The 26,501-nt window shown below is 36.4% G+C and overlaps 1 protein-coding gene across 4 annotated transcripts in view; it reads right to left on the bottom strand.

Moving 5' to 3' along the window:
• The window catches only part of ush2a (Usher syndrome 2A (autosomal recessive, mild)), a 198,440-nt gene extending 177,016 nt beyond the window's left edge, over positions 1–21,424 (bottom strand). For 3 of the 4 annotated variants that reach the window (XR_006368583.1, XM_044095875.1, XM_044095889.1), the window contains exons 1-5: positions 21,327–21,424; positions 12,119–12,828; positions 11,460–11,674; positions 10,721–10,939; positions 6,466–6,634 (exon numbers count right to left, since the gene is read on the bottom strand). Coding sequence is in view for 3 of the 4 variants with exons in the window: in XM_044095875.1 (XP_043951810.1) it covers positions 6,466–6,634; positions 10,721–10,939; positions 11,460–11,674; positions 12,119–12,661 (1,146 nt within the window). In the remaining variant the exon portion in view is untranslated. Of the gene's footprint in view, positions 1–6,465; positions 6,635–10,720; positions 10,940–11,459; positions 11,675–12,118; positions 12,829–13,361; positions 13,523–16,863; positions 16,898–21,326 lie in introns of those variants that run through there. The other variant, XM_044095869.1, reaches the window with a different exon arrangement.
• Between the last annotated feature and the right edge of the window lie 5,077 nt (positions 21,425–26,501).

Here is a 26,501-nt window from a genome sequence, read left to right as displayed (position 1 = left end):
AGAGCTCTGGAATCAACCAGGCCCCACGGCCCATTAAAGTAAAAATAATATAAAAAATAAAAGCAAAGAGATAATTTTAGATTTTGCTCTCCTACTTAATTATAAACAAGAAGACTGACATCAAATACTGAATCTTGGCCTACTGATTCTACATCAAACAGGACACATTGTTTCTATCCTGCTATTGCCCTGCCTCTCTTGTTATTCTGTCTTCAAGCCTCTCCCAGCCTTTCTAGTCCCACCTCACCCCTCTGTACTCACCTTAACCCACAATGAACTGTTAGCAGCTCTGATGTACAGCCAATATTCTCTCTATCATATTAACACAACTGCAGTGTGTAAAGGAAGAGATAGAAAGGGAACGTGAGGTGGGAAAGGATAAAGAGAGAGAGAGAGAGTCTACGAAGAGGAGACACATTTGTTCTACTCATCTCAGTGCTAAAAGATACAATTACCTCTCACAGCATATTATCCATGTTTTATACCAGCCCTGGGCCCTATGCCTTTGCCTTGCCACGCTTACCCCATGTAAGGCCCATATTTTAACACTAGCTATGACAGTTTATTTAAGAAAAGGAAATTGTCCCCTGGGAGATGGAGAGGAAGAGAGGGACAGCCGGGTGTGAGGAAAATGAGAGGGAAAGAGGGAAGGACAAAGAAGGTGGATGCACTGGGGCCAGTGAAAAGGGAAAGGATGAAAGATAGATGTGGTAACAAGAAAAAGGGAAACAGAAGGAGAGAAAATTATCTTGTGCTAAAATAAAAGTGAGGAGAAAATAAAACAAAATAGAGAAAGGAGGAGAATATATAAGATGTTAAAGTAACCCTTTAATAGAAGTCATATGTCTAGTGTTAAAAAAATATATATAGGCTTTTATGTTAAAATATATTTTTATGTTTTAACATATTCAGCTAAAAATATGAGAGCACAAGGATAGACATGTGAGCGACACAATAACATATGTAAGAAAATAAGTTATCCCAACATTTCTGGGTTAACATCAATAATCAGACAAGATTATGTCAGTGCCAGTCTACATATAAAGATGGATCAGATGCAGATTGCCACAGAAATGGATATAGATTAGTACATAAACTTAAGAGCAAAACATTCTTCAGTGGACTTGAACACATGCATGTCTATTCGTCTCTCACTATGTAATTGATGTCAGTGTCGTGCCCTTTTGCCTCTGATGCCAGCAGGCAGAGGGCTACCATAGAGGTGTCCACTACACCCCTACATAACAACCTTGCTTCACCTTCACACACATTCACGTAACTGCACATACACTCATCCAAATGTAATATATACAGAAAACATTAAGAAGTAGAAGGGGTGAGTTTAGTTTTTTCTTTAAATTGTCTACCCATTTTGTCATATTTTCTGTATAATGAATAAAAAACAAGGTTAATTATTCATACATTGCAATTTATCTTAAGCCAGTCTTAAATAATATTTAAACCTGATGAAGGTCATACGATTTGAAATCACATCTAGGAATGTAAAATAGCATGCATAGCAGACCTTTTATGCAAGACCTAAGATGTTGTTGGTATATTGGGTGGAAATACCACAGGATTACATAAACACTGATATAAACTGGCTGCTTTATATTGATGATATAGAGCAGCTAATTTAGGAGAGATGAAATGGACAACTGCACTCTACTTTTCAACAGGATCTCTTTCAAAAGCTTTCTATGCAAGCTTTATGCTACCACTTAAGTTTGCAATTATACAAATTAAATCCTCTGCTGGAGACAAATGACCAATTTACTCTGAAAACTCAGTTAATCACAAGCTTTTATTCACACGGATGTCTTTGGGATCATCACAACGCTGAACTAAAGCGTATATATTAGAGAAAGCTGAGGCTTTAAATATTTCTCATGTTTTTCCTCAAAAATATTTAAAGAGTTTCTGGTAAAGCATTATTGCTAACTTTACAAATAACTTCAAGTTTATTGTAAAGAAATTATTTATTCTGCATGTTTAAGAATGAAAACAGTACAAAACAAGTAAGAGACAAAAGCAAAAAATAAGAAAACGACAAAAAGAATGTGCCACAAGACTCAAAAGTGATTGCAACAATGCAATGAGACTGACAGGGAATAGGGAAGAAATAATGCTGTACAAGAAGAAATATTAGGTGCATTATGAGCACATCCATGTCCTTCACTTGACTTCTACCTTCCAATGACTAATTCACTCTCCACCTTAACCAAAAGGTCTGTTTTTTACTTAATGATTGTTTCTCCCACTTCTTAAAAAATAGAGACAAACAAAAAACAAGCCTTTTGAAAAACCTGCAAATTGGTGTTATAATAAATCCCTGTGGATGTAAATCCATGATTTATGTATTTGTGCATTCATTAGTAAGAGGAGGGAAGGGTGTGCAGGCATGCAAGTGTTAAACATTCATGCTGACATCTTGGGTTGTGATGTGACTGGTGTGACTGGTTGTTCCTCTCACTGCCTCTTATATTAATGTTGATTTGTTCAGGCACTAACAGACGGAGCGCTCCTCCCCCACCCTAGAACTCTGCCGGGAATAAAGCTAGTCCTCCGGAGGGAAGTTTTTATTTAAACCTCATTTATCTTTCATTGTGAGTAATTTTAAAATAGGTTTTTCATTTTAATTTTCCTACTATTAACTATCTGGTTTTATTGTATGTTACTATTTGGTAACATACAGTTTTTGATATTGGAGACTCCTCTTTGAATCATTCTAGGGTACATTATTACTTGTCCTGGCTTATAGCTACTTAATGTAATTTGGGAGTATTTTTGGGGGGAACACTGAAATCTGGGATTTAACTTTCTTTTTTTTTCTTATCACAAAACAAAATAATTGAATATATTCCCTGAAAACTACTAAAGACTTTTTTTAGAACCAAACTACACACATGTTGTTAACATCAGAGTTAATGAGAAACAGTAACTTTGCAATCTTTTCTTTTGAGGATATATTTTTGCTTTTAGCTCACAAACAGGGAAAGAAACTGGGATTTCCATAAGTGAGAATCATCATTTTATCAAATAATCTGTTTCTCTTTTGTGTGAACCGTCACCACTGGCATGTCAGTTTTATGTTTTAAGAATCAGTCTAATGCTGACTTATTTAGATTTTAGCTTACACAGCATCCTTGTCCTCTTCACTGTCTGATTCAGTCATACAGACTCTACATCAAATTACTTTTCAGCAGACCTAAAAAAACCAACTTATAAAGAATATCATTGGTATTTTTGTATACCTCGAGATAAATTATTACCTCATTAACACCCAAATCATGTTTCAAGTACATGGATATAAAATGCTGAGAAGTTTCAATGCTAAAATTTGGTAAATTTTGTAGTGCAAAATGCTGAAAATATTCAGAAACTTTACGTGAAATAAACCATCTCCATTTCTGAGTGACATAAAAACCTAATTAGAGTGCAATCTGTAACTCTTAAAAATAAATACATTAAATGGAGAGTGTTGTGTATTTTTCAGGGACATAGTGCCATTTTATAGCACAATAAAGTACAACTGTTGCCTTCAGTTGTCACAAAAATTAAGTATATATGAAACATAACTTTTAAAAAAATTGGCTTCACAGTTTGTTTGGTTTCTCTCTCTTTATGAAGCCCCTACCCTTCAACACGTAATCACACCAATGCTACTCCTTTATGCTATGTACAACCATTCTTAGAAGCATTTGACTGAGAGGTAGTTTGCATGATAAGCTCAGCTGAAACACAGTTTCACCAGGTGTTGCTCATTGCTGCTAACGCTAGTCTACAGGAGTTGTTTTAGGAAGGCACAGGGGAGAGGATGAACTGTGATTCAGAGTTTCATCTGGAGACTGAAGATCTAAATGGGAGCTTTGTGGAAATAGATGGTGATTTTGTGAGAGCAAGAGTTTAGATACCCCTGAATGGCTGCCACAGAGATTCAAGGATTTCTCAAACAAGAATCAAACACTCCAGGTATGTTTTTGATGAAAAAATAATATTATAACATTATATAACAGTCAAAAAGTCAATTTTGCATAATAACCCTTCTTTGAATGTGTTTGCTCAAGGTTTAAGAAAACTAAAATTCAAAAGACGTTGCAAAATAAAACTTCATTGCCACTATAAAAATGCATGTAGTCATCCTAACCTTTCACACCTTATGAGGTATCTCTAATTTGTAGCTAGCAACTAATTTACACCATCTTCAATCCTCATGTAGCTTTTCGAATTTTGTGGATAAATCATTAGTAAAAAAAAAGGAAAAAGGAAAAGACTTACATACAGTGAAGATTTCTTTATTTTAAAAAACAGCTTGAATATGTTTATGCTTACAACTGAAGGGAGTTCAGTAGATAGATGGAGAATAACCTTCTGCAAATGTTTGCTTTTTTAGAAAAATGCACTAAAAGATTAGACTATATTAGCTGACTGCACTTAAGTACACTGAGCTTACTCCCTCACTTCCCCCATCTTTCTTTCTCTGTCAGTCCTTCCTCCCTCAGGCTGCGTTTTCCTCCGTTGTTCTCTACATCGTTACCATAATCAGATAAGACAACTACCTAGGGAGCACCAGCATCCCTACAGCACCTTGCTTCTGGCACCTTGAGTGGGTGTGCGTGTGTGTGTGTCATGCTCCTGGCACTTGGAAATCGGTATTCCTTTTGACTGTCTTTTTTGTGTTTTGATCTGTACAAACTGACAGATGAGTGGTGTGTGGACGCGTGTGTAGGCGTGTGTTTGTCTAAATGTGAATAGGAAGGGGTTCTACTTTACTCCTTAGAGTAATATCTGCATTGTGGTTGACAGACTGCTACAAATTACCACTGAGTGGTGAGTTCGTGTCAGTGTGTTTATGTGACAGAGCGGGTTTATAAGTGTGTGTGCATGCATGAGTGAGAACATGAGTATGCGTATAGTGTTTGCGTGTCAAGGATAATTAGGATTTTTTCTGAATGGTCAAAACTGATCACATCATCATACCATTACACAAAAAGGCAGACTGATTTACAGAAAGGTAGAACCACACAAAGGATTAAAACACCCCAAAGCTGCATAGATATGATGCACTTCAAGCAAAATGCCCACAAGCCTCACTCCATGTCTTGTCTGAATTGGCAAATTGAGCATTGTGTTATGCATAGACACACAATGACAACTCTATCCCTGGGAGGGATTCTGCATACTGTACATGCACTGTCTACAATGTGAGCCATCAGCAACACTACATTTAGCCAACAACAGGTTGGGCTGCCACATTTTTCCACCATCAACACCCATCAGCAAACTGTAAACTAAGGTGTCAAGTTAGATTCTCTGCTCTGGCAAACTGATGCTGCTGAGAGATGACGCTGCAAATTGCTGAGATTTCATACAGCAGCTCAATTTTTAAACAGATCACAAACGTGAGCTGGTTCATGCTAACAAAGAGCTCAGTATTTCTTTAAACCTATGCAGGGCCTGTTATACAAAAAGAAGTATTCCACTTTTAAGTTAGATTGCAAATATAATAAAGCAATAAATTAAACTGCTACTTATTAAATGCAGCAATTTAAGTAAGTGATTAGTGGTTATGTAATAGGAAGATATTACAACAAAGACTTTTACACAAAATATATCAATGTATGTTTTAAATGACAAAGTGCAAGAAAGCAGATGACATAGATTAAATCCATCTAAAAATATAAGGCTGGTCAAGGTAAACATGATTTCTCTGGGTAGTATCTTTGGAGTTATTCATGATGATGAAAGAATGAGACTGTCCAGTGGAAAAATCTGTAAAATGATCCACTTCACCAGAGACCAAAATAACACACAGGGATTCATTTAGGCCTCAAAACTCTCTCCACTTCACTAGCTGCCATTTAAGAGTGATGAGAGCTAGTGAAAGACTTTTTTTGGCCATGAAGGGCTTGTTATACTGACTTCAAATGACTTACAACATTTCAAGCTAATATACACCACTTAGGTTAAGTGAAGTAGATAAAAAAAAAACCAAGTAATTCAAACAATTAAAATATTTAAAACAAACAAATAAATTGTAATTCAATGGCATGCATGCATTGCTATTTTTGACTAAAAATCAAACATCAACATCATTGTTATTAGTTGATGTTCTCTCTCAGCAGATATCTAATCTAACGATTATAATTTTGTTGAATCAACACTAAACAACTAAATAAATTAGCTGTTAATTAGCTTTTTTATGTGTCTGAAAGGGATAATATGTCAATTATAAAAAAGAGTTTTAACACAATTCTCCCAAGTAGAAAATAACAAAAACAAAATCCTCAGGAAATAAAGAGAGAATTGTGAAAGCTATGATAAAGATTCCTGATATCAGGAAAAACTATGGCATTACTATTAAATGACACAATACTTCATAGAAGGCTACATTTAAACCTTAAATTATGAACATAATAATCCAATCTCTCTAATATTGATCCTCAAACCATTGAGATTTCTTACCTGCAAAGTAAGATGTGTCCACCTGTTCTGCTGTAGTCGACCTTCTGTTCTGAAGCTTACGGTATGTGAGGTTAGTCCGTCGGTCTGACCATATCGAAGGGCTACAGCCCGCTCTGACACAGTCAAAGAAAAAACCAAGCGATTGTCTGAGCTCTTCTCCAGTAGCATCCTGTGAAAAAGAAAACACAATGAAGAACAACCTGAACTGGAAAACACAAAACCACTGCAGCTGAGCACCACTACATAGAGCTCGTCATTTTGACATTTTCCCATTGAATATCAATATTACACATGACTGTGAGGGTTTGGATGTTGCACCGTGCACAGACACGCATGACCATAACACGTCATATTAACCACCTCCACTGACATTTTATGGGGAATCATGGCTTTTATGAACCCAGGGCAGCACACCCAATAAATCAGATATTGTAGATGGATTCATGAGAAAAGGAGCTTTTAAATTCACAGTCGACAGTGAGCACATGCCCAGATTTGTATATGCATGTGAATGTCTTAAAAAAAAAAAAAAAAACACGAAGAGAAATGAAGATGAAAATCTGAAGGAACACGATGAAATAGTTTCAGCACCAAATACTGAACGACCAATATGTATTTGCCAAAGATCAAAGCCAGTCGTTTAAAATCTTACAGATAATTTTATAGTGGCATTAATTTGATTTTGTTTGATATTGAGGTTTCATATTTTATTTTCCTGTAATTTGTTTCTTTGTCTGGTTCTTGGCTCTGCTGGTGTTGGGAGTAAACAGATTTCTTACCTTGGAAAGATTCTGCACTCTGCTTGCTGAACCAGAATTATAACTAAGATGTATCTGTACAACTGAGTTTAATGCTTGATTTGGGATAATTTGCCAATATGCGTTATGAAATTATATCTACAGTATGCAACATAACAGATCAATACATCTTTTTGCTATTATTTTCCTTTCTAAAATTTTTTTTAGCAGCTTTTGTGTCAGTGCTGGAAAATTGCGCTATAATTCTATTTTTGGTGTGTGTGAGTGTGTGTGTAATTCAAATTGTTACTTCATCTTTTTCCTATTGGTTCTGCTAACTTTCTTTAACCCGATGAGATCATGAAGCAAAATAAAATAAAATAGAGAAACTTTGAACAGACTTTTCTGTTCCCATTTTTGAGTTTTGTTATGTCCTCTTACAGACATTACAAAACCCAAAATATGCCAGAGAGGGTTAAGGGTTAAGAAGAGGGTTAAGCAGCGCTAACATCATACACTTCTTCTTCTACTATCTTGGATTGTCCTGTACCGGCAGAGCAATCCAAGAGAGCAGCAAAAATAGTTACTGTACAACCTAAATAAAAAAATTAGGGATGAACAAATAATTGGTTTGATAATTATTTGTCTTTTATCAGGAAATAATGATGTCATTCTTATTGGTCCGATATCATAACAAATAGCATCAATAACATGTTCGGTGGTCAATGTGTGACTTTTTTATGCACAGAGTTTTAGTGGCATCAGTGTAATTTGAGGAAGCAACTCTGACTGTAAATAAATAATTCTAATATCACAACCTTACATTTTTCCATTTTTTCAGGTATGTTGTAGGTCTTTGAAGTGAGAAAACTACCATTGGTATTGGTTTAAAAAAAAGTTATTGTGCATCCCTAATAAAAATACTTTAACAAGATAAAAAAAAAAATATGGCATAATCTGCTGCTGGGAGTACAGCATTGATGTAATAAATAGTATGGGTTGTAAGAACAGGTGGTTAGCTCTGTCCATTGTTCAAATGAGGGTAGGGATGTGAAATCACAGGGAGAGGACGAGACAAAGGAATGGGGTGAGAAGCGATGGACAGAGGTGAAGACAGAGACCTCCTTTCATCTGGCTTCTTTGATAGCAGCCATGATCATCTGTACAACAAAAGAATGATGGGCAACAAGAGCAAAAATAACAGAGGCGGGGAGAGCGAGGGAGTGAGAGGGGGAGAGATGACTCTATTGAGACGCATTCAGCCATACAGGTGTCATGTTCGGCAGGCCAAGACAACAAGAGTTTTCCATCATCTGACTCCCCAGACAGACGACTTCATGAACACACAGAGAAATGCAAGAATCAGACAATCCCATTTAAATTTTACTAACAGCAACAGCAGCCAATACATTAACACAGTATGCCAACCATTAGTATATTGTGTCGGAATTTTATACTTCATTTTAATGTGAACCTGTAATTACTTTATCGATTTTAAATTTATCAAACCACAGTTATAATAATTCAGCTTATCAGGAAAAAAAACGCACTACATTTGTCATTAGGTCTGCATTGGTGAAAAAGTTGACTAAATAATTTTAGATCTTGTTTGAAAGTAGCATTTATCTGAATATTCAAATTCTTAAAGTTCTGGAGAAAAAACATCTCAAGGAGTGATAGTAAATACAATGAGTAAAACCTGAAACCTTTTTATGCCATGTAATGCTAATTATCCATAAAAGTGATTTGTGACAGAAATAAGACATAAGGTTCCATAATTTAAAATGTCACAAAACTAGTTTTAAATGATTCTATTAAGAAATACTTGTTGAACAAAATTCAAAGTTTTAAATGTTTCATGGATAAAACATTTTTTTTGGTGGCAAGTGAATGTCAAATGAATTAAACATAAATGTTGATGTATCAATGTTTTGAGGCGCATCAGATGCTACAGATTTGATAAGAAAATGTTTATTTCAGACTTGGAAAATAAAGTACTTGTGAGCAACATTGATTGCCATTAGAAAAATAGACATGATGGCCAATAAGTATTTGCCTCGTCTACACTCTGGTGTATTTGATTGAAAGCTGATCTGACCCTTTGTAACTGTGCACCACTCTGGGCTGGCCTAGGACATACCAGCACACTTACTCTCCCTTTCTCCAACACTTAAGCAGACTAAGTAGGACATGACAGCTTGTTGTTTCCTGACGGTGATACTGACCTGGACAGGCATTACATGTTCCTTATGAGGTCAGTTTCAGACTGTTTTCATTTTCACACACATCTCCAAAACAGTAAGGTGCTACTTTGATTGCATACAACATCTGATGCAAGCAATATGTATGAAAAGTTTGAAGTAGGATTCTGCTCAGAGGTTAGGATGCGTCACAATATATCGCAAATATATCCTTATAATATCAGTATGTGTTCTCATGCAAGAAATATTTCATAAACTATTAAATCTCCTAGGGTTTTTACAAAGACAATTTTATGTCATCGTCTATTAAAGATACCTCTTACAATAAATATTTCTTAAAAGAACAGTCATACCTTCTTAGAGGTAGCCCTGTAGCAAAAAATAAATAAAAAAATTGGAACCATAACTTTAATTGGCTGCTCTATTTACACTTTTTTATGCTTCACACATGATCTGCATCAAACACGTATTAAAACAGCTTTTTAGTTCATTCTTAAATATTTAGACCTATAAAATAAAGAAACAGGAGCCAGAAAGGTAAGCATCATATAAACCTACCCGAGGACTCCAAAACCTCAGCAGTGTTTAATGATACAGTTTCATATGAACAGACAATCAGTGAAAAGAATGATCAGCATCGTCATTTGTAAATCCAACTGGTAGGTTTGTACAGTTCACAGATATAAAGAAAAGATGTAGAGATTTTTGTTACATTAAAATTGTTCTCATAGCTTCAGGTCGTAATTTATTAATGTTTTCTGTGAAACATTTCTTTCTGTGTGTAAGCCTTCTTCTCTGAGGGACAGGAGCGCTGGCCATGGCCATTACACTCTCGCTATCCGATAGTTGACTCAAAATGTCAACCGATGCAGTTTACCTTTCAAGAAATCCCTCCATTACGTCAAAGTGCCACACTGATTAGTCGGTTCAGAGTGGAGCACATACTAAAAGTTGTGTTTCCTCCAAAAGCAACCCTCTGAAATCCAATATGTTGGAAACAATGTCACTTGGCAAGGAAGCTTTTGTTTTTAAGAGACTTTGCACACTTCTCTGTGCACTGTGGCCTAACAAATGTTAGATTTAATCAAAACATGTTCTATGTACGTCCAAGTTTAACAATGTATCGGCCAATTTTTTTGTATGAGAACACATGTAACTCAGAAAATGTGTTGTTTTTTTTCTTTTAAATCAACCCTCAACATTTTTTTCAGCTCCTAATAAACAACCGCAAATGTTGAAATCTATCCAATGAAGCATAAAAAACTTAAACTACACAAATATATTTGGATAACTACAAATTGTAAACATTAAACTTACATTTCTCCAGTGGAGCTTGGTTTTAACCACACTGCCAAGGTGAGGGAACCACGTGGTCCTATTGCCTGTGAAGGAGGAGTGACCAGGCATCCATCTTCACTGGGCTGAAACAGAATACTGTCAGGTCCAACAGAAAGTCCATCCGAACTTGTTGTGCTTCCAGCCTCTGTCTGAGTCCCACGATGAGTGTCAACAATGTCTTCGGTTACACAGGTGCCCCTGGTAGAATTAAGTTTACATGTGTCAATACAGGAACCTTAAAAGGGTTTCATTTTAACAAATAGCTAAACACATTTTTGTTTAACCAAGCTTTATTCTGAAAATTTTACTGACTGGATCATTTTTTGGTTTTGTCTCTATAATCCTGTTTTCACTCTCGGATTGTCCAGCATTTTGTAACCGAGTCTGTGAATAGTGATTTAAGAAAAAAACTTAACTTATTTGCAAGAATGTAAAAGATCTATTAAGATATAAATACATTTTCTTTAACTGTAGAGTTCTGTTGAATCAAAGTGATTTTTAAAATCAAGTACTTTTAGTTGCAGTACATCCACTTGTACTTTATCCGATGCATATATTCCCAATAAGAAAGATACTGATTCTACATAGAAGTAAGCAAGTCAAATAGAAAATCTATATTTTAATAAAGTAAATGCTATTCATACTTTAGGAATATTTTAACAAGTAAGTGGTCATAGGTAAGACTGCAATAACTTCTTGAACAAATAAAACCAGTTACCTGTGTGCAGCTAAAAGTAGTGGGGCGTAAGGTGGTGTGGAGGATCTATAGGGGCACTCCTGGACACACACGGCTTGAAAACACAAATGCAGTTCATCCCGTGAGGAAGGTGACTGACAGTAGCCGCTCTGCTCCAGAACGCCACAGGTGGACCGAGGCGGCGAGGTCGACACAGGCTTGAAAGCTGCAATATTCTCCAGTCGTGGGAAATGCCCCTGTAAAAGGAGTAGAAAGTGTGACAAACTGATTTTTGAACATATACTTTCCTAATGACATCAGCAACTAATGAATATCAAGGGAGTCATATACAAGACAGTTAATAAAAATCATTTCTGAGCTTAGATTTTTATTTAATGGTTTTTGTTTAGTCTCATTTGTTTAATAATAAGTTCCCAAAGTGCAATTTTCAAAGACACATTTTAATATATTTTTATACCAAAAAACATATTAAAATGTGCTATGGGTTAAAAAAAACCCATGACTTACCAATAATAACCTGCAATAAAAATCAAGTGATCACAGCCATAAAACACTAGCACACGTAAATGTCAGAAATACTGTTAATGTTACACTTGTCCTACAAATGTGTCAATCTAATACTGTGCGTAGTTAACAGAGACTGTATCAGTCTAGACACTGTTTCTAAAAAACACTCTTACCTGTGATGAAGCAGGTCTAGGATAAAAGCTCAGGAAAAGAAGTGCTAAAAAGGGCAAAACTTTATGCCACCTCAGTCCAAGGAAATTCATCCTATTTTTTTCTTCATTGATGCTTTGATGAGATAATGAAAAAATAAGCCAGATCTGCTTGGTATTGGTCCTTTTCTCTCTGTGCAGGATTTCACTCTTTTCTCTACATGAACACAAACCCGTGAGGTCTGTTTCACGTTTGTCTTCTCCTTTAACAAACTTCAGACATCCTTTTACATCTTTTCTATGTTCTTTCCCATCACTGTCGATTCCTCTGGACATTGTTTGGAACTTTCTTTGAATGCTTTGCTCTCTGATGTTATTCTTCTTTTCAGTCCTCTTTATGTGTTTGACCCCATAGCATTCTTGAATCTTTAAGAAGTCCAGCATGGTTCCAGGTTCTAGAAGCTCAGACAGAGGATCTGGAACACTCTTGCAGGCCAGGGGATGTTCAAGAACCAAAATTTTGTTCTGAAGTTTCCCCACACCGTTTGAATAAGTGATGACTGTCATGGTTCCATGATTCCAGGGTTACAGGGGCATTTTTAGAGGCCAGTGCCCCTAGGGTGAAGCTACCAAAATTAGTCTTCTGTTACACGGTCTCTGTCCCTCACCCCCACACCTGCACACCCAGAAAAACCGCAACCAAAGCCTTCACATGATAGGTAGGATTTCACAATCTGGAAAAAGGGGGAAAAAAAGAGAACTGGTCAGACCAAAATCCAACATCAGACAAATCTGAGGAGAGTGAAATGCCATGCAGGCTATTCCCCAGCCAAAGCCCACACTATCATGTACAGCTTGATGGAGGCACAGCTCAACTGATACTGCTACATTGCCTCTCGCTTTTCTTCATTTTCCATTGAATTAAACATGCCCTTTTTCCTCTGGCATCTGGCCCCCAGGTTTTATACAACTAAACAGGTTCTCACATAAGTTTGTTGGAAATTGAGGCTTAGGCCAAAGCTCTCTTTATTACAATACTTTGCAGCTTCAATTTCCCATTTTGACACACACAAAAAAAAGAGGCCAGCCGTGTAGTCATCTGAAGTGTTATATTACATGGTCATGGCTCTTGGCTGTAAAGTCCGTTAGAACATCGAAAAGCCTCCCATGTATCTAATAATGCATACGGTTCTCTATGCCGAGCAAACTTGTAAATCTATGCAGATACTCAAACATTCTAAATATGTAGTAGCTTCAGGATATTTACCTGTTGTGGACACTCTGCACAAACGTTTCTCCCCATCACAAGTGCGGCGTCGACAAGCTGTCAACTTGTTCTGGCATGAGTCAAAGAAAGCAAGCCCCCAACAGGTTGTCCCGCACACCTGTCCGTCACCGTTAACAAATACCGCTTCCCAAAAAGTAGTCCTTTCAAAACATGAGTAAATTACTTCGCCCGGTGTTTACAGGGGGGAAGTTAATGACAGCACAGCTGAACTTGGTGAAGCTGCTCTTTTTTTTGTCTCCCTCTTACGTCTCTCATTCACAACATGCGGCGCGCGGTATTAAGAAGATTACTTCGTGCTGCCATCTGCCCAGCAGCGCGAGAGGCGGCAGGATACCGGGCACACCGTAACGCTGCTGCAACGTTACACTGACTAGAACCGGGTAACGGAAACTTGAGAGCCCCGCAAGCAGAATGAGAGAAAGCTGTGCGTCTTATCCATTTTGCATCAAAAACGGAACACCAACGATTGTTTTGAAACTGCAAGACAATAATATACGAGTAAAATCATGACCCACCCACGCCTCTCCCCCCTTACATGATTTTTGTAATGTCCCCCCCACCTACGTAGGATGTGTCTGGGTTTCAGACAAGTGGCTCTCTGGACCAAAGACGAAAGCTACTTCCGTCTCTAGGCAACGGTAATCAGCGGCGGCCACTGAAAAAGTGTTGAAGAAACTCATTTAAATATGTCTCAGTCATAATAGAACACTATCCTTTAAGAATACAATATCTTTTAATAAACCAATGTAGGCTATCCATCAAATTAATTACATCTGGTTTGGTTTAAGTTGCTTCATTGTAATGCTGCTGTCTTGCTTTCTGCTCCCGTTGCGCCCTTGTAAGAAAATATTTTAATTCCCACAGACGTATTTGAATCTTCACATTTCCTAAATTTAACGTTTATCTGTAAGGTGAATCACCTTGATGTATTATCAATCTGTCACAACCTTTTTTAATTACTTGATCAGTTCAGCAATCACACCGGTTTTCACAATCAGAATTAATTGCACAGCATTTGAAGACATTTAAAATACAACTACCATTAGCTACTAAGTGTAAGTCTATTATTGACCAATCTTATCTATATTACTCATATATGCTATGAACAGTAAATTACATATAATTAAATATTTTCTTTACTGTTTCAACTAATTTCTAACTATTAGAACTATAGGGTCATTGTTGATTTAGAAAACCATTTTTTGCTTTGGACTAGTGACTTCTTCCTCTTTGAATTGCCTTTCAGCACCTGTCAGTACAAGTCCTTCACTGTAGATAATGGCTCTCACCAATTTCAGCTGTCTTCTTTACGAGGTCTGTAGCTTTTGTTCTTGTGTTGCAAGATAATTTTTTCCCCCTTTAGGATTAAAGCAACAAATTAGCTCCTCACAAGGCATACATTTATGAGGTAAATTCAAGTTTTCTATTGCATGCAGTTTTTTTAAATGCCGCAACTTGCTTTTAAATTAGCAAAAGCTTATGTTTTTCAGTGTAAACTGAACATTAGCAATGAATTTTTAAATTCTCAGACTGTCCCCTCTTTAGTCCTTTTCCTTTAGACTTCACCTCAAATAAATAAAAAAAATTATTTTGATAAAATTCTTACACTTGCTTTCAAAGTTGCATCTAATTCTCCATTTGCTAAAACACACAAACAGAAACATAGACGTGTAGGTGCCAATGAGTGTTCAGATTCTCCCCATTTTAATTATGTAAACAGTTCTACTAGTAAGACACTTTTATTTTTTCTTTTCTCAGTTGACAGTTTTTTTTAACGTTATCATACTAATCTCGTTTGAACAGCTGCAATTTGCTTTGGTCGAACAAAGGCATTCTAACTAGGTTTTAATTAAGTGTTCCTAATGACCTTAAGGAGATTAGAGGTTTGCCTTCTAATCAATACCAGGCAGAGAGTAGCAAAGGGAGGGGAAAGAAGGAGAAGGGTGGAGGCTGGGGGCTAGGATAGAGGTAGGGAAAAAAGAGGTGGGGAAAAATTAAGGTAGTGTAGGGAGCAGATGAAAGCTAAACTGATGTAGAAAGAAAGTGGAGAGTGGAAAGCAGGGGATGTGAGATCAGAATGCGACAGATCAGTCAGTTAAAAAGTTTCCACTTGAAATGTGTTCATCAATTTATCAATATTCAAAGAAATCTGATCCTTTCTTGACGGTTTCCCATGCGTCTAATTGGTGTCCATGTCAAAATGGATCAAAGCAAAGTTGTCTTTGTCAAATGATATCCTTTAATTTTTTAAAAAAACAAACATTCAAATAAATCAATTGAGGCTTTTTATAAGACCATAAGGAATCTTTTAGTTTTAAAACTTTCATCACGTTTCCCATCTTTTTCCTTCTGTGTTTTGAGTGGGTGAAAATATTACGCCATGGTGTCGGACTATGATCATCGAGAGCTTTGTCATCCAAGAAGACTTCCTCTTATGCACTCTTAACAAGACATTTGCATAGATTTGTAAGAAATGTGTCCTCAAGACAAAGAATAAAGTCCCACATTGATTGTGCTAATTTATTCAACCAGGCACAGTCAGTTTCACAGATTGAAGAGCTATCAGAGAAACAGCTTAAAACTCAATCCCACTATTAAGATCGCTTGATTTTCTGGATTGTTTGTGCATGATTCATATTTATCCAAATTGTGTTATCTAGACTAATAACATTAAGACTAATATGGTAAATGTTAGCTGTAAATGTAATGTGGCTCTAACTCCTGAGAGCAGCATGAATATGTATGGGGGCATCCTTTCCCTCGCTGTTGATTAGAAAAAAATTGAATAAATTGCTGCATCCCTGCATTTTTTTTCTACTTTAGGTTAGATTTAATACATGTTAACACAGATGCCACTATATACAGTGGTGATCAAAAGTTTACATACTCTTTTAATTTACTTTAATATTATTACTTAATAAAACCTTCGAAAAGATGTTTTTGCAGCAAGTAAGGAAGATACAACTTTGGTACAACATTGACAGTAGGATGTAAAAGTTCAAATCTTAATGCAGAATTTCTCTAAAAAACACAAAATTGATTTATGTATTCAGCCTCAAATATATACATACGTCTGCATGAAGATAAATGGTAATAAACATTTCATTTTTGTCATAATTACACTTATTGATAGTCACATGAAAGATCGATAATTGAAGGTTATGCTTGATTTTATGGGTGTAAATTCCAATGGTAACTCTGTGGCAGCATGAAAACGTGCTGCCATTACTGCGGTTTTTTACATTTAAGCTCCTTTAAATTCTAATGTTTATTTTTAAGCATTTTTCCGAGGGCTAGATTTTCGCAAGTCGGTATTATTTAAGTCTTTACTCATCCGATTTGTCCATGCAAAAATACATCCAACACAGCTTTCACACTTGCATCCAACGAGACTTTGTGTCCCTCATTCTTTCTCTGGCTGCAAAAGATGAGGGCTTTAATGTTGATTTCTCTGTTGATTCCCACAAATAACCTTACAGACCTGATGTACGACTTGGAGAATTTTCTTGCTTGTCATCTGATCAGTGTTGGCAGACAAGGCAAAAGTGCCTCAGTTTGTCGGAGGTTTGCTCTACTTCCGCATGGGGGCGGAGCCGCAGTCACGTCAATTGTCTGATAACGATGGGAATTTCGTTATCAGACAATTGAGAGCCAGCTCTTTTGGCTCCCAAACAGCTTAATTTAGTACCATCTGCAACTCCTTAAATTAGCTTGGCAAATAGGAATGTTTTACATGATAAATTTTGCATTCGATGTTGCCTGTATGAGAAGCTTTATGGTTTCTTAATGTTATGTAGTTTTTATGCTACAAAAAAAATCTTAATTTAGTTTAATATTGTAATCAAGCTTTTAATTTTTTAGCAAAAACAAATGAACAAAACACAAACAAATTTGCCGAACAGATCCGAATTGTAAAAGTTTAATCTTCAGTCAAATGCTATTTCTTGCCACTTATAGCTATGGGTGGTTTTTCGCAACTCACTCTCCACTTCACCACTGTCCAATGACTGAAGGAATGGACTAACATGACTGTTGTATCCGTCCCCCTTTTTATTTTCACATAATGGTATAGGATATGGGGTAATATCCTCACATGTGATTGGCCATATTGGCTGTTATGCTGATCAAAACAAAGTTCTGTTGCGAGCAGAGCCTTTGCATTGAAAGTGAGAACTGAGCAGCGAACGAAGTAAATATGGGGAGACTGCTCCCTCCCTCTCGTTTTCTTTCTCTCTCTCTCTCTTTCCTCCTCTCTCTCCACCTGTCCTGTGGTGTGCTCCTGTCCTGTTGTTTGTAGCCCCGCCCCTTATAAAGAAGAACGGCTCTCAAACAACCGGTTCTCAGAGCCGAAACGTTCGCGACCGTTGGGTTTTACAACGGTCGCGAACGGTTTCTATAAGATTACATTAACATGAAAGCTTATCACACAACCAAAGAAAAAAAAAAATTCTCAACACATATAGGCCACATGGTCAGTATGACAACAAAACCATAAACATTTCAAGGACAGTTAAAACCAGTTTTATCCATTAATTATTCCGTTCTGATCTACATGCAAATGGTTGGTGTTTGATATATCTTTTCTGGTCAGGACAGTGTTGCATAATCAAATTTATGTTTCTACCAACCTTCATATGCAATGACAGAATCTCTCTTTAAATAGGCTTATACATCAGTCCTCAGAAACACACAACATGCATGGTTGGCAAATGTGCCATTTTGAGTCAACACATTGTTTGCTGTGCTGATGTCAGGTTTATTTTTGGTCCATGTCTTCATTTTCCCCATCAAACACTTCCATGTGACACTGCTGTCTACATACTTTCTATTTCAGGCATTTTTGTCCTATAATTATGTACCTATCCCACAAATCCCTCTTTCCTCCAGTACCACTCCATTCTTTTGTGCACTCCATTTCTGTCTCCCCTCTCTCTACCCTGAAACCCTGCTACTGCCCTCTATCACTGAGTCTCTTTGAATGTCCTCTTCTTTCTTGTCCTTGTTTTATGCAGCGTTTTCTATAAATAGGTATATATATTTTAATCCACATTCATCATTTACCCTGCTCGGCTCCAAATGAAATGCACCAGAACCCAGATTTAAAAACAATTTGGCTTTCCCTTAGCGTTCCACACTTTGCAGCCTCCAGACATCCAGTCCATATTGTGTCGTGTGTGTGCGTGTGTGTGTGTGTGTGCGTGTGTGTGGGCATGATTTCTGCCCCCTATTGGGGTTGAGGCCAGTGACACCCCCAGGGCTGTGCTGCCCAATCCCCTCCATGCTGCTTTTCTATAGGATTGAATTAACCTCCTGCCTCTCTTGACAATGCACATACACATATCATCATCCAGCAGCAAATTCAGAAACACATACATATACTTTGTCTATGCCAATCACCTTTCCCCTGTCAAGGCTGCATTAGTAGCTTGGGGCATTTTGGAAACTATCTCCACTTAAAGTCTCCCCTGACAATTGGCCTATTAAACTGATACAAAAATGTTGATTTATACTACACTGGAATAAAGACTGAGAAAGACATCAGTGGATGAACAATGAGCATAAACAGCAAAGAAGGAAAAAAAGGTCCTGCTGGTTAAGTGAAGCATATTTCACTGACAGGATGAAATATGCTGTCATATTTCGTCCTTTCATCTTTTGAAAAGAAACAATGAAAATATAATCGTTATGAAATAATAAAACAAATTCACATCTTAGTTATGGAATCACTGGAAGCAAATTGCATTAATTTAATTTTATTGGGGAAACTCATTTAAGTTTTAAATGAAGGAAAATATTTGGGTTTGTTTCTTTGTTATGTTTTTTTCAAGACTTTTAGTTTTATATATTATCCTTTGAATCGTCTAAATATTCCAGTGTGAAAACGTTTTTATTATTTTATTTCAAAATAGTTCATAAGTAATTTCAGAACACACAAAAATGGTCATCTTACAGCACTTTAAAAGATAATGTCCACACAAATAATCAAGAGAATATAGTTTAGTCAAGAAACAGATTCAAATCCAATTACACATATTCATATTTGAAAAGTTATAGTTATCTCTTAAACAATTCAGTTTGTAATGCCAGTGTATAAAAGGCTTTCTTTCTAAGCAACCCAGTCAATTTGCAGTAATTTTCTTGAGCAAGCACGTGGCAACAGTGGAAGTGAATGATTCCCATTAATCAGAAAAAAAAAACAACACCTGCAGAATCAGTCCCAGCATAAGATACCACCAGCTTTGACTGATTGTGGAATGAAAAAACTGGGGAGACACACAAAAACACAGAACCACAGTACTCTCTATTTTACAGAAATGTATTAGAAGTAGCAGTGTATCTGAAGAGTGGTATGTGTATTCTTTACATACCTTCATTTAGAAACTACAGCTAAAACTATAAAATACTCTCCTTTATTTGGTTTTGATCCTTTTGGTAATCTTTTAAATTTAGTTTTTTTCCTGTCAATGTGACTCAATCACATTCAATAATCTCTGCTATTTCTTTTCTCTTTTTATTTTACTACAGTCCCATGTTCCTGAGGTAATCCAATTCTTCATCCTTTCCCACTTCTTATCATTTTCTCCCTCCTCTCTCTATCACATAGGTGTAAAGTGGCTTTGGTGACTGCATACATTTGTGCTGCATGTGCAAGCTATATATGAGGGTCAGCTGTCTATTTGCACTTTTAATGTCTTAACTCTATACGATGGGTCATTTATTCTCATTCTCCCCTTTCTCTGTCTTTTCTCTCTTCCCCTTTCTTGTCTTTCTTTCTGTATATATTGCTCTCAATCTCTCTCTCAGGACAGTAAATGTTTTAACTCTCCATTCTATGGGCCATTTATTAGGTTAGTGTACTTTAATAAATAGTCTGACGTGTCACTGGCCATTGAATTAGTGGCACTTTAAATCCCCCCACCAGTGGCTACTAGATAGATGGTAGGTTTAATATGCAGTGGACACTCTTTCTTAGACACCAAACTGAAGGCATCAATTGAGCACATTCAAATATTTGAAGTAGTATATGTAATGAAAACATTTGTAGTGCTAAAATAATATCCACAATGTTATTTACTGGTTTTTATTCATTTAACCTTTATTTATGCAGGTTGTTCCGTTGAGACCAAAGATCTAGTTTACAAGAGAGACCCGTTTGGAGAAAACTAACAAAAGACAATCAAAAATACAATAACGTTAGAAGTAATTAAAACAATTCGACTTACTTAAAATATAAATGACTTTAAGACTAGAGCAAATTTCATAAGATGATTTCTCTTTTGTTGTTAAAAGAAATTTAAATGATCACAAAGGGAATCAAATTAATATTTCAGTTTCTGACGGGTGCTCCAAGAAAATGCATTTTTTTCAGTTCTGATCGTACGAATATAACACAGAGGAAAAGTCCTGAGAACAAAGTCTGTGGCAGGACTGTCTATGTGACAAATATTAGGATAAGAACGGCAGGAACAATCAAAGAATAGCTTCATAGATGAAAATGTACCAGTATCATCATTATCAATCAGTCTATGGATTGATAATGATGATCTCCTCACCTGAGAATATGCAGAAGAAAGACACACACACACACACACACACCCGCACAAAGCTCATGCTGTCCTCCAAATATTCAGATTGAAAAATGAAAATGTTTTTATGTGTTCTCTGGTGAAAAAGAAGAGTTAAAATCTCCAAAACACTGAACTGAAATATTACTCTTATGATTAATGCAAACGTGCCACACAGCCTGACACAGAAATGGACAACATTCGCATCTCATCCTTCACACTGGATCAAAAGGTGACAAATCTGATCCAGATTTTATTTTTGCAACAGAACATTGTGTAAAAGAACATAAAAATTGAAGACACTACTCAAAATGTGTAACTGAATGTAGAGACAGATTGAAGATCAAAGATATTGGAGAAATAATGAAAACATTCCTACTTGAGTTGTCAGCTTGTAGCCCAAGGCTCCCAGAGGTTTATTTTGTCAAGTATGAATAATGTTTGGAGACGTCGAAGCATGAGAGGAACACAGAGGGCTAGAAGTTAACACTTACGTTGGTACTCAGCAACCAGGCAGCTCCTCATATCAGCAGCTGGATGAGATGCAGGTGCGCTCGTTGCATTTTGGTCAGGACTTGCTGCCTCAAGCAAAGGACTTCAAGTTTATTGGTCTCCTGATCTTGACTGAAGGATGTCTTGTGAAATACAAAAATGTACTGGGGTGTCGTCATAGTAATGTGAAAACTGCTGTGTGTGCGTGTGGGTTTTTTTTTTTGTAAAGTTAATAAAGGAGCCTTTATCTATGGCCTTAAGATATTTTATGAACAAAAGATCAAGATCAAAAATAAAGTTCTCTTTCTCTGTTGGGTTCCTGGACGTTGCACTGAAAGGATTCAACTGAAGTGGCAGCGCAACAATATGTCTCTTAGGATAAAATGGTCTGGAAAATGTCACTAAGAAGATCTCTGGGTTGTCTTCTTGGACCTGTTTCATTGTTATTATTTTTTTTTTTTTGAGAAAAGTGAAAAATCCTTTTCAAAATTTATATAACAATATCTTGTCATATATAATGCAGAAAGAAGAGATCACACCGAAGCAGGCAAAAGATACTTGGAGAAGCGAAGGTGCAAGGAGAAATCCAGATGAAGCCAGAGGGCAGTGGGGGAAAAAAATAAAAGAGTTAAAGTGGGCATTAGCGATGCGGCATGTGGAACCCACTCTAACACATGTTCCACAAGGTTAACGATAAGAGCCCCGTAGCAGCTGAAATGCTCAAGTAGCTTTTATTATATCATAATAATCAATCAAAAATAAAATAAAACAAATGAACTCCAAAAGGCAACCAAGTAAAATAAAACATCTGTGCGGAGGGCTGAGTGAGCGGGCAGCAACTTAAACCGAAGCGTGAGAAGAAAGTGTGCAAGAAGGCTATAAAAAATAATTTGCTCCACTAATATCTTCTTATGACATCTAGTTGAAAAATATTTGCCTGCAGGTCAGGGCTCCCCCCTGTTAGGCAAAAAGCTTCTTAAAACCCTTCATGGCTATATGCTACATTAAATATCTGCCCTCTGCATCCCATTTACTGTTGCTGGGTACTGAGAAGGGGGGAGCGGGGAACGAGGGTGTGGGAGCCATTGGTTCAAAAAGGTGTGATCTTGAACGAGAGACTAAGAAATAAAAAGACATGACCAATGCGAATTTTAGAAATAAAACTGATTAAAGCAGAGATATAACCTGGTTATCTAAACTAGCATAACAAGCTGAGTCTGACAGTTTTTGTCACAGAGAACTGACAGCCAGTTTAAGGGGAACCCCATCTACTGTCTGATTTATATTTGATTTCACTTTTATTTTTATTGTCTGCATGCAGACTGTATGTTTACTTCTTGAAAAGAAAGAGTCTGTGTAAGTGTTGTAGTTTTCTGTTTGAAAGCTGGGTATATAGACCAAATGTGGCTACTTGGTGGTTCTAAAAGAAATAAGTTTCCATGTGTTGGAAAACTATAAACTGACTTCTATAATTCAGTGCTTGTCGTAGTCTTGTCTTGCAGAACTGACAACCAGAAAAATAGCTCGCTCTCTATTTGCTGATACTCTAGTTGTGGCAAATCATTATTTAAAAAATAAATAAAATAAAAAAATCAGAGACAGGACGCTGATTTCAAAACTGGAAGCCTGGTTTTAATTGATATTGCTCTACAGTAATAATCCTGAAAGGCATAGTTTGGAGTAACACATGTAATGTTTTAACCCATAATAGTTTAAGTTACAGAATCATAGGTCTCTCTTTTTGCAATGAACAATATATACAATGTGAAATAAATACATTTACACAAATGGACATTATTGTTGGAGCACACTTGTATGATACACGTCACAAAAATATACAGGTTATTGTTTTTCTTTTTTTTTGTTCTATTTATTGATGTGAAGCACATCTAAAATCTACAGACATGTTTTTAATAATACTAGAAGGTCTTCTGTTGTCAGTAATTCTTCACCACTCAAGCGCCTTGTTATCCTTGCGCATCTATTTTGTCCCACAAACGTTTCTCTCTCCATTAAATATTCTCACTTTTGCAAATTCAGACTGGAGACAGGCTGCAGCACAAGTGGCAGTTACATTTTGGGATTAAATGACACACATTGTAGAGCTGTAGGATGCTAAATTTTGGTCTTTGTAGATTTTAGGTGGAGCAAGGGGGACAGTCAGCTATGACTGACCACTATAGGTCAATCAGTTTCTCCTTTGCTCCATTTACACTCTTGTAAAATGGAGTATTTGCATCGAGTGAGGGCAATCAGATGTTACCCAAAGTGCAAACTGGTCAAAATCTTGGTATCAGAAGCCCACCAAAAATCCCTAGACAGTCAATCCTCCCACTGTTATTTGTGGAAACACCAGTTTTGGTGGTTGTAATACTGCAGATTAATTCTAAATGCAGAATCCTAATAAAAAGACATATCATCATTTGGCTATACAAGGTAACACAAGAAATGTGCAACTTTAGCTTCGTCATCTTACATTGTCTTCAGAGTAATCCTAACAACAAAAAAAGTGCATAAGGTAAAATGCTCCCCTCCACACAAATTGTGGCGTTAAGTCAGATCAAAACCTGGACAAAGCCTCTGAGTTCAGAGGATAATTCCTTTCAGTCATCCAAAATGGCCTTGGCCGGAATAAGTGTCACCTGCGTAAACCATTTCCAGTGACGAGCACACAGATTCAGTTCAGCGTTAATCACTTCGGAGAGAGTTTAAACACTCTTCAGTGTGTTGAATAGGTCAGGAGTTCACGGGGATACAACTGACAAATAAATAAAAACAGTAACAAAAGACAAAGAACAGCTGGAAGAGAGCACCATTCTTCCAAACCCTTTGTTTGGTATGATATACAGTGGACAGTATTCAACACAGTTTGCAAGGGGACAGTGGTCAGACATATTAGAATTTACAACCAAAACAGGAAAATCAACTCTTATATTCAGAACTTAACATACAAATCTTTTGTCTGTGTTTTGCTAATTTTACTCTCTTAAAACAACATATGACAATGTTGGTGATGGTGTGATTTTAAATATGTATTTTGGAGTTTAATTGTACTGGACTGTACCATATGTCCACAATGTCATGGATGTTTTGGAGAAGATAATTGGGTTTCTTTATTAGGGAAAGAAAAAAAACAACAACTTTTTTTTTGTTGGTTTTTCTTATTTTTCTTTTGAAACGTCAAAAATAATGGCTGAGCTGAGCTTTACAGAGGGCAGATATGTACAGTGAATTTATCAAAAAAAGTGCCACCTATTAATTACTCAAATGTCTGTTTATTTCAGCTTTATTTACCTAAAGATATACAGAATATTTTTATTCTACAGGAATCTTACACAAATTATCAGTTTCTTCATTTAGATATTTGATATTTAATGATGTATAGTTGGGTAGAGATGAATGCTGTAATTTGATCATGGTAGCCAAGTTAAAGAGCCTTATGTCATGTTTGGTTCATTTTTAGCAACTCCAGTGCCCAGACCCCAAAGTACTGATTGACAGAAAGACAAGCAACATGGCCTCTACTCTACTCTGTTGTCTAAAGAAGAAGCACACAGCACAAATCACCACAAGATAAAGTACACAGCAACATCTTAAAAAGACTCAACAGAGGAGAAGAGAATGAAATCATAGAGGATTTACGAACGAAAATTGATCAAAGCGAGAGCTCTTTTTCTTGACATAAAAAACAGCAAACATGAAACGCACAGGCTGAACTACATTCACCCCCCACCCCCGCCGTTTTTCTTGATTTTTTTTTTTTTAACAATAAAATGTATTATGTTAGAATTATAATCTGCATAATTTACAATATACAGCAGGGTTAAAGAAGGTAGAGGAAATGCCCCTTACTAAAAATATTGATGGGTGATACAGGACATGTGTTGTTAGAGGTCAACTACACTTAAATTGCTGCACTCCTCAGCTGTGAAATGTTGCAATTTTACATTAGATTACAGTGTCATCTACAATAGATATTTTGGCATTCTTATTTGGCTTTAAAAATTACATACAGTAACAAACAAACAAACAAAAAAGTAAATGTCAACTGTCTACCGGTTATGTATGCTTCCTGTTCCAACTGTAAAACCCAACTGTCTTCCACCCTTTTCCAATTCTTTCTTCTAGAGAAACTATGTGAATTTAAACATGAAATATGTTTGTTACAGTTAACAAAATACATAAGGATTACTGCCATAAAAATGTATTCCTCATTTTAAGCCATTTAAAGCTACGGTTTAGCTTAGATAGATATTCACATCTTATATTACTATTCTGAAAGGCCTTAACAGTCCAGTTTATACACAAGCTAATGAGGCAGATTTAAAAGACGAGTCACAAGCTAATTAGGTAGTTAGCCTGACAGGAGGCACGTTAATAAATATTAGTAGAAATGCATTTGATAAACTCTTCGATTCCCTTTTGTCTGAATGCCTCTTTTTATTATCTTTACTCTTTCTGATGGTTTATGATACTATTATTTTTACTTTCAATTTAACCATCCAATAACAAGAAAGAAGCCAGCTAGCATAGACTGTATAAGTATCAATTGACAAGCCAAGGAAATCTAATTTTCATTGGCAAAGAGGGTTTATATCGAAATCTTTACATCCCACCATATTTGTAACCTCATCAAACTTTGTTTTTATAGAATTTTCACCTTCACATTCTATAGTTTAGCATATTAAACATTGATGACCATTATGTAATTATGCTTCAATTGCAATTCAAATGGTTACCAAAGCAGTGTATTTAGCAGCATCACGTGATGAACTTGAAGAGTTGAAACACGAAAGAGCCCTTTAAATCAATTGGTGATGTCACAGGAGCCAACCCTCTCAACCCACTTTTATACAGTCTATGACAGCAGGCAAACAGGAAGTGGTATGATTTAGTTAGCACCATTGCTTTTCCAAACTAACTTTGATTTAATGAGGTTTTACAGCTGAACCCAAATACATGTTCCTACTGGTGCAAATTGATAAACTGAATATATTATTTGTGAGTCCCAAACAAACTCTCTTCCCTAAATCTGATCAACTTTATCCACAAATATGACAAG

Source organism: Gambusia affinis, linkage group LG02, assembly GCF_019740435.1.
Source record: "Gambusia affinis linkage group LG02, SWU_Gaff_1.0, whole genome shotgun sequence".
Classification (NCBI taxonomy): Eukaryota; Metazoa; Chordata; class Actinopteri; order Cyprinodontiformes; family Poeciliidae; genus Gambusia; species Gambusia affinis.
The sequence above is the reverse complement of the archived record's forward strand: the minus strand, read 5'-3'. Positions and strand labels throughout refer to the sequence as shown.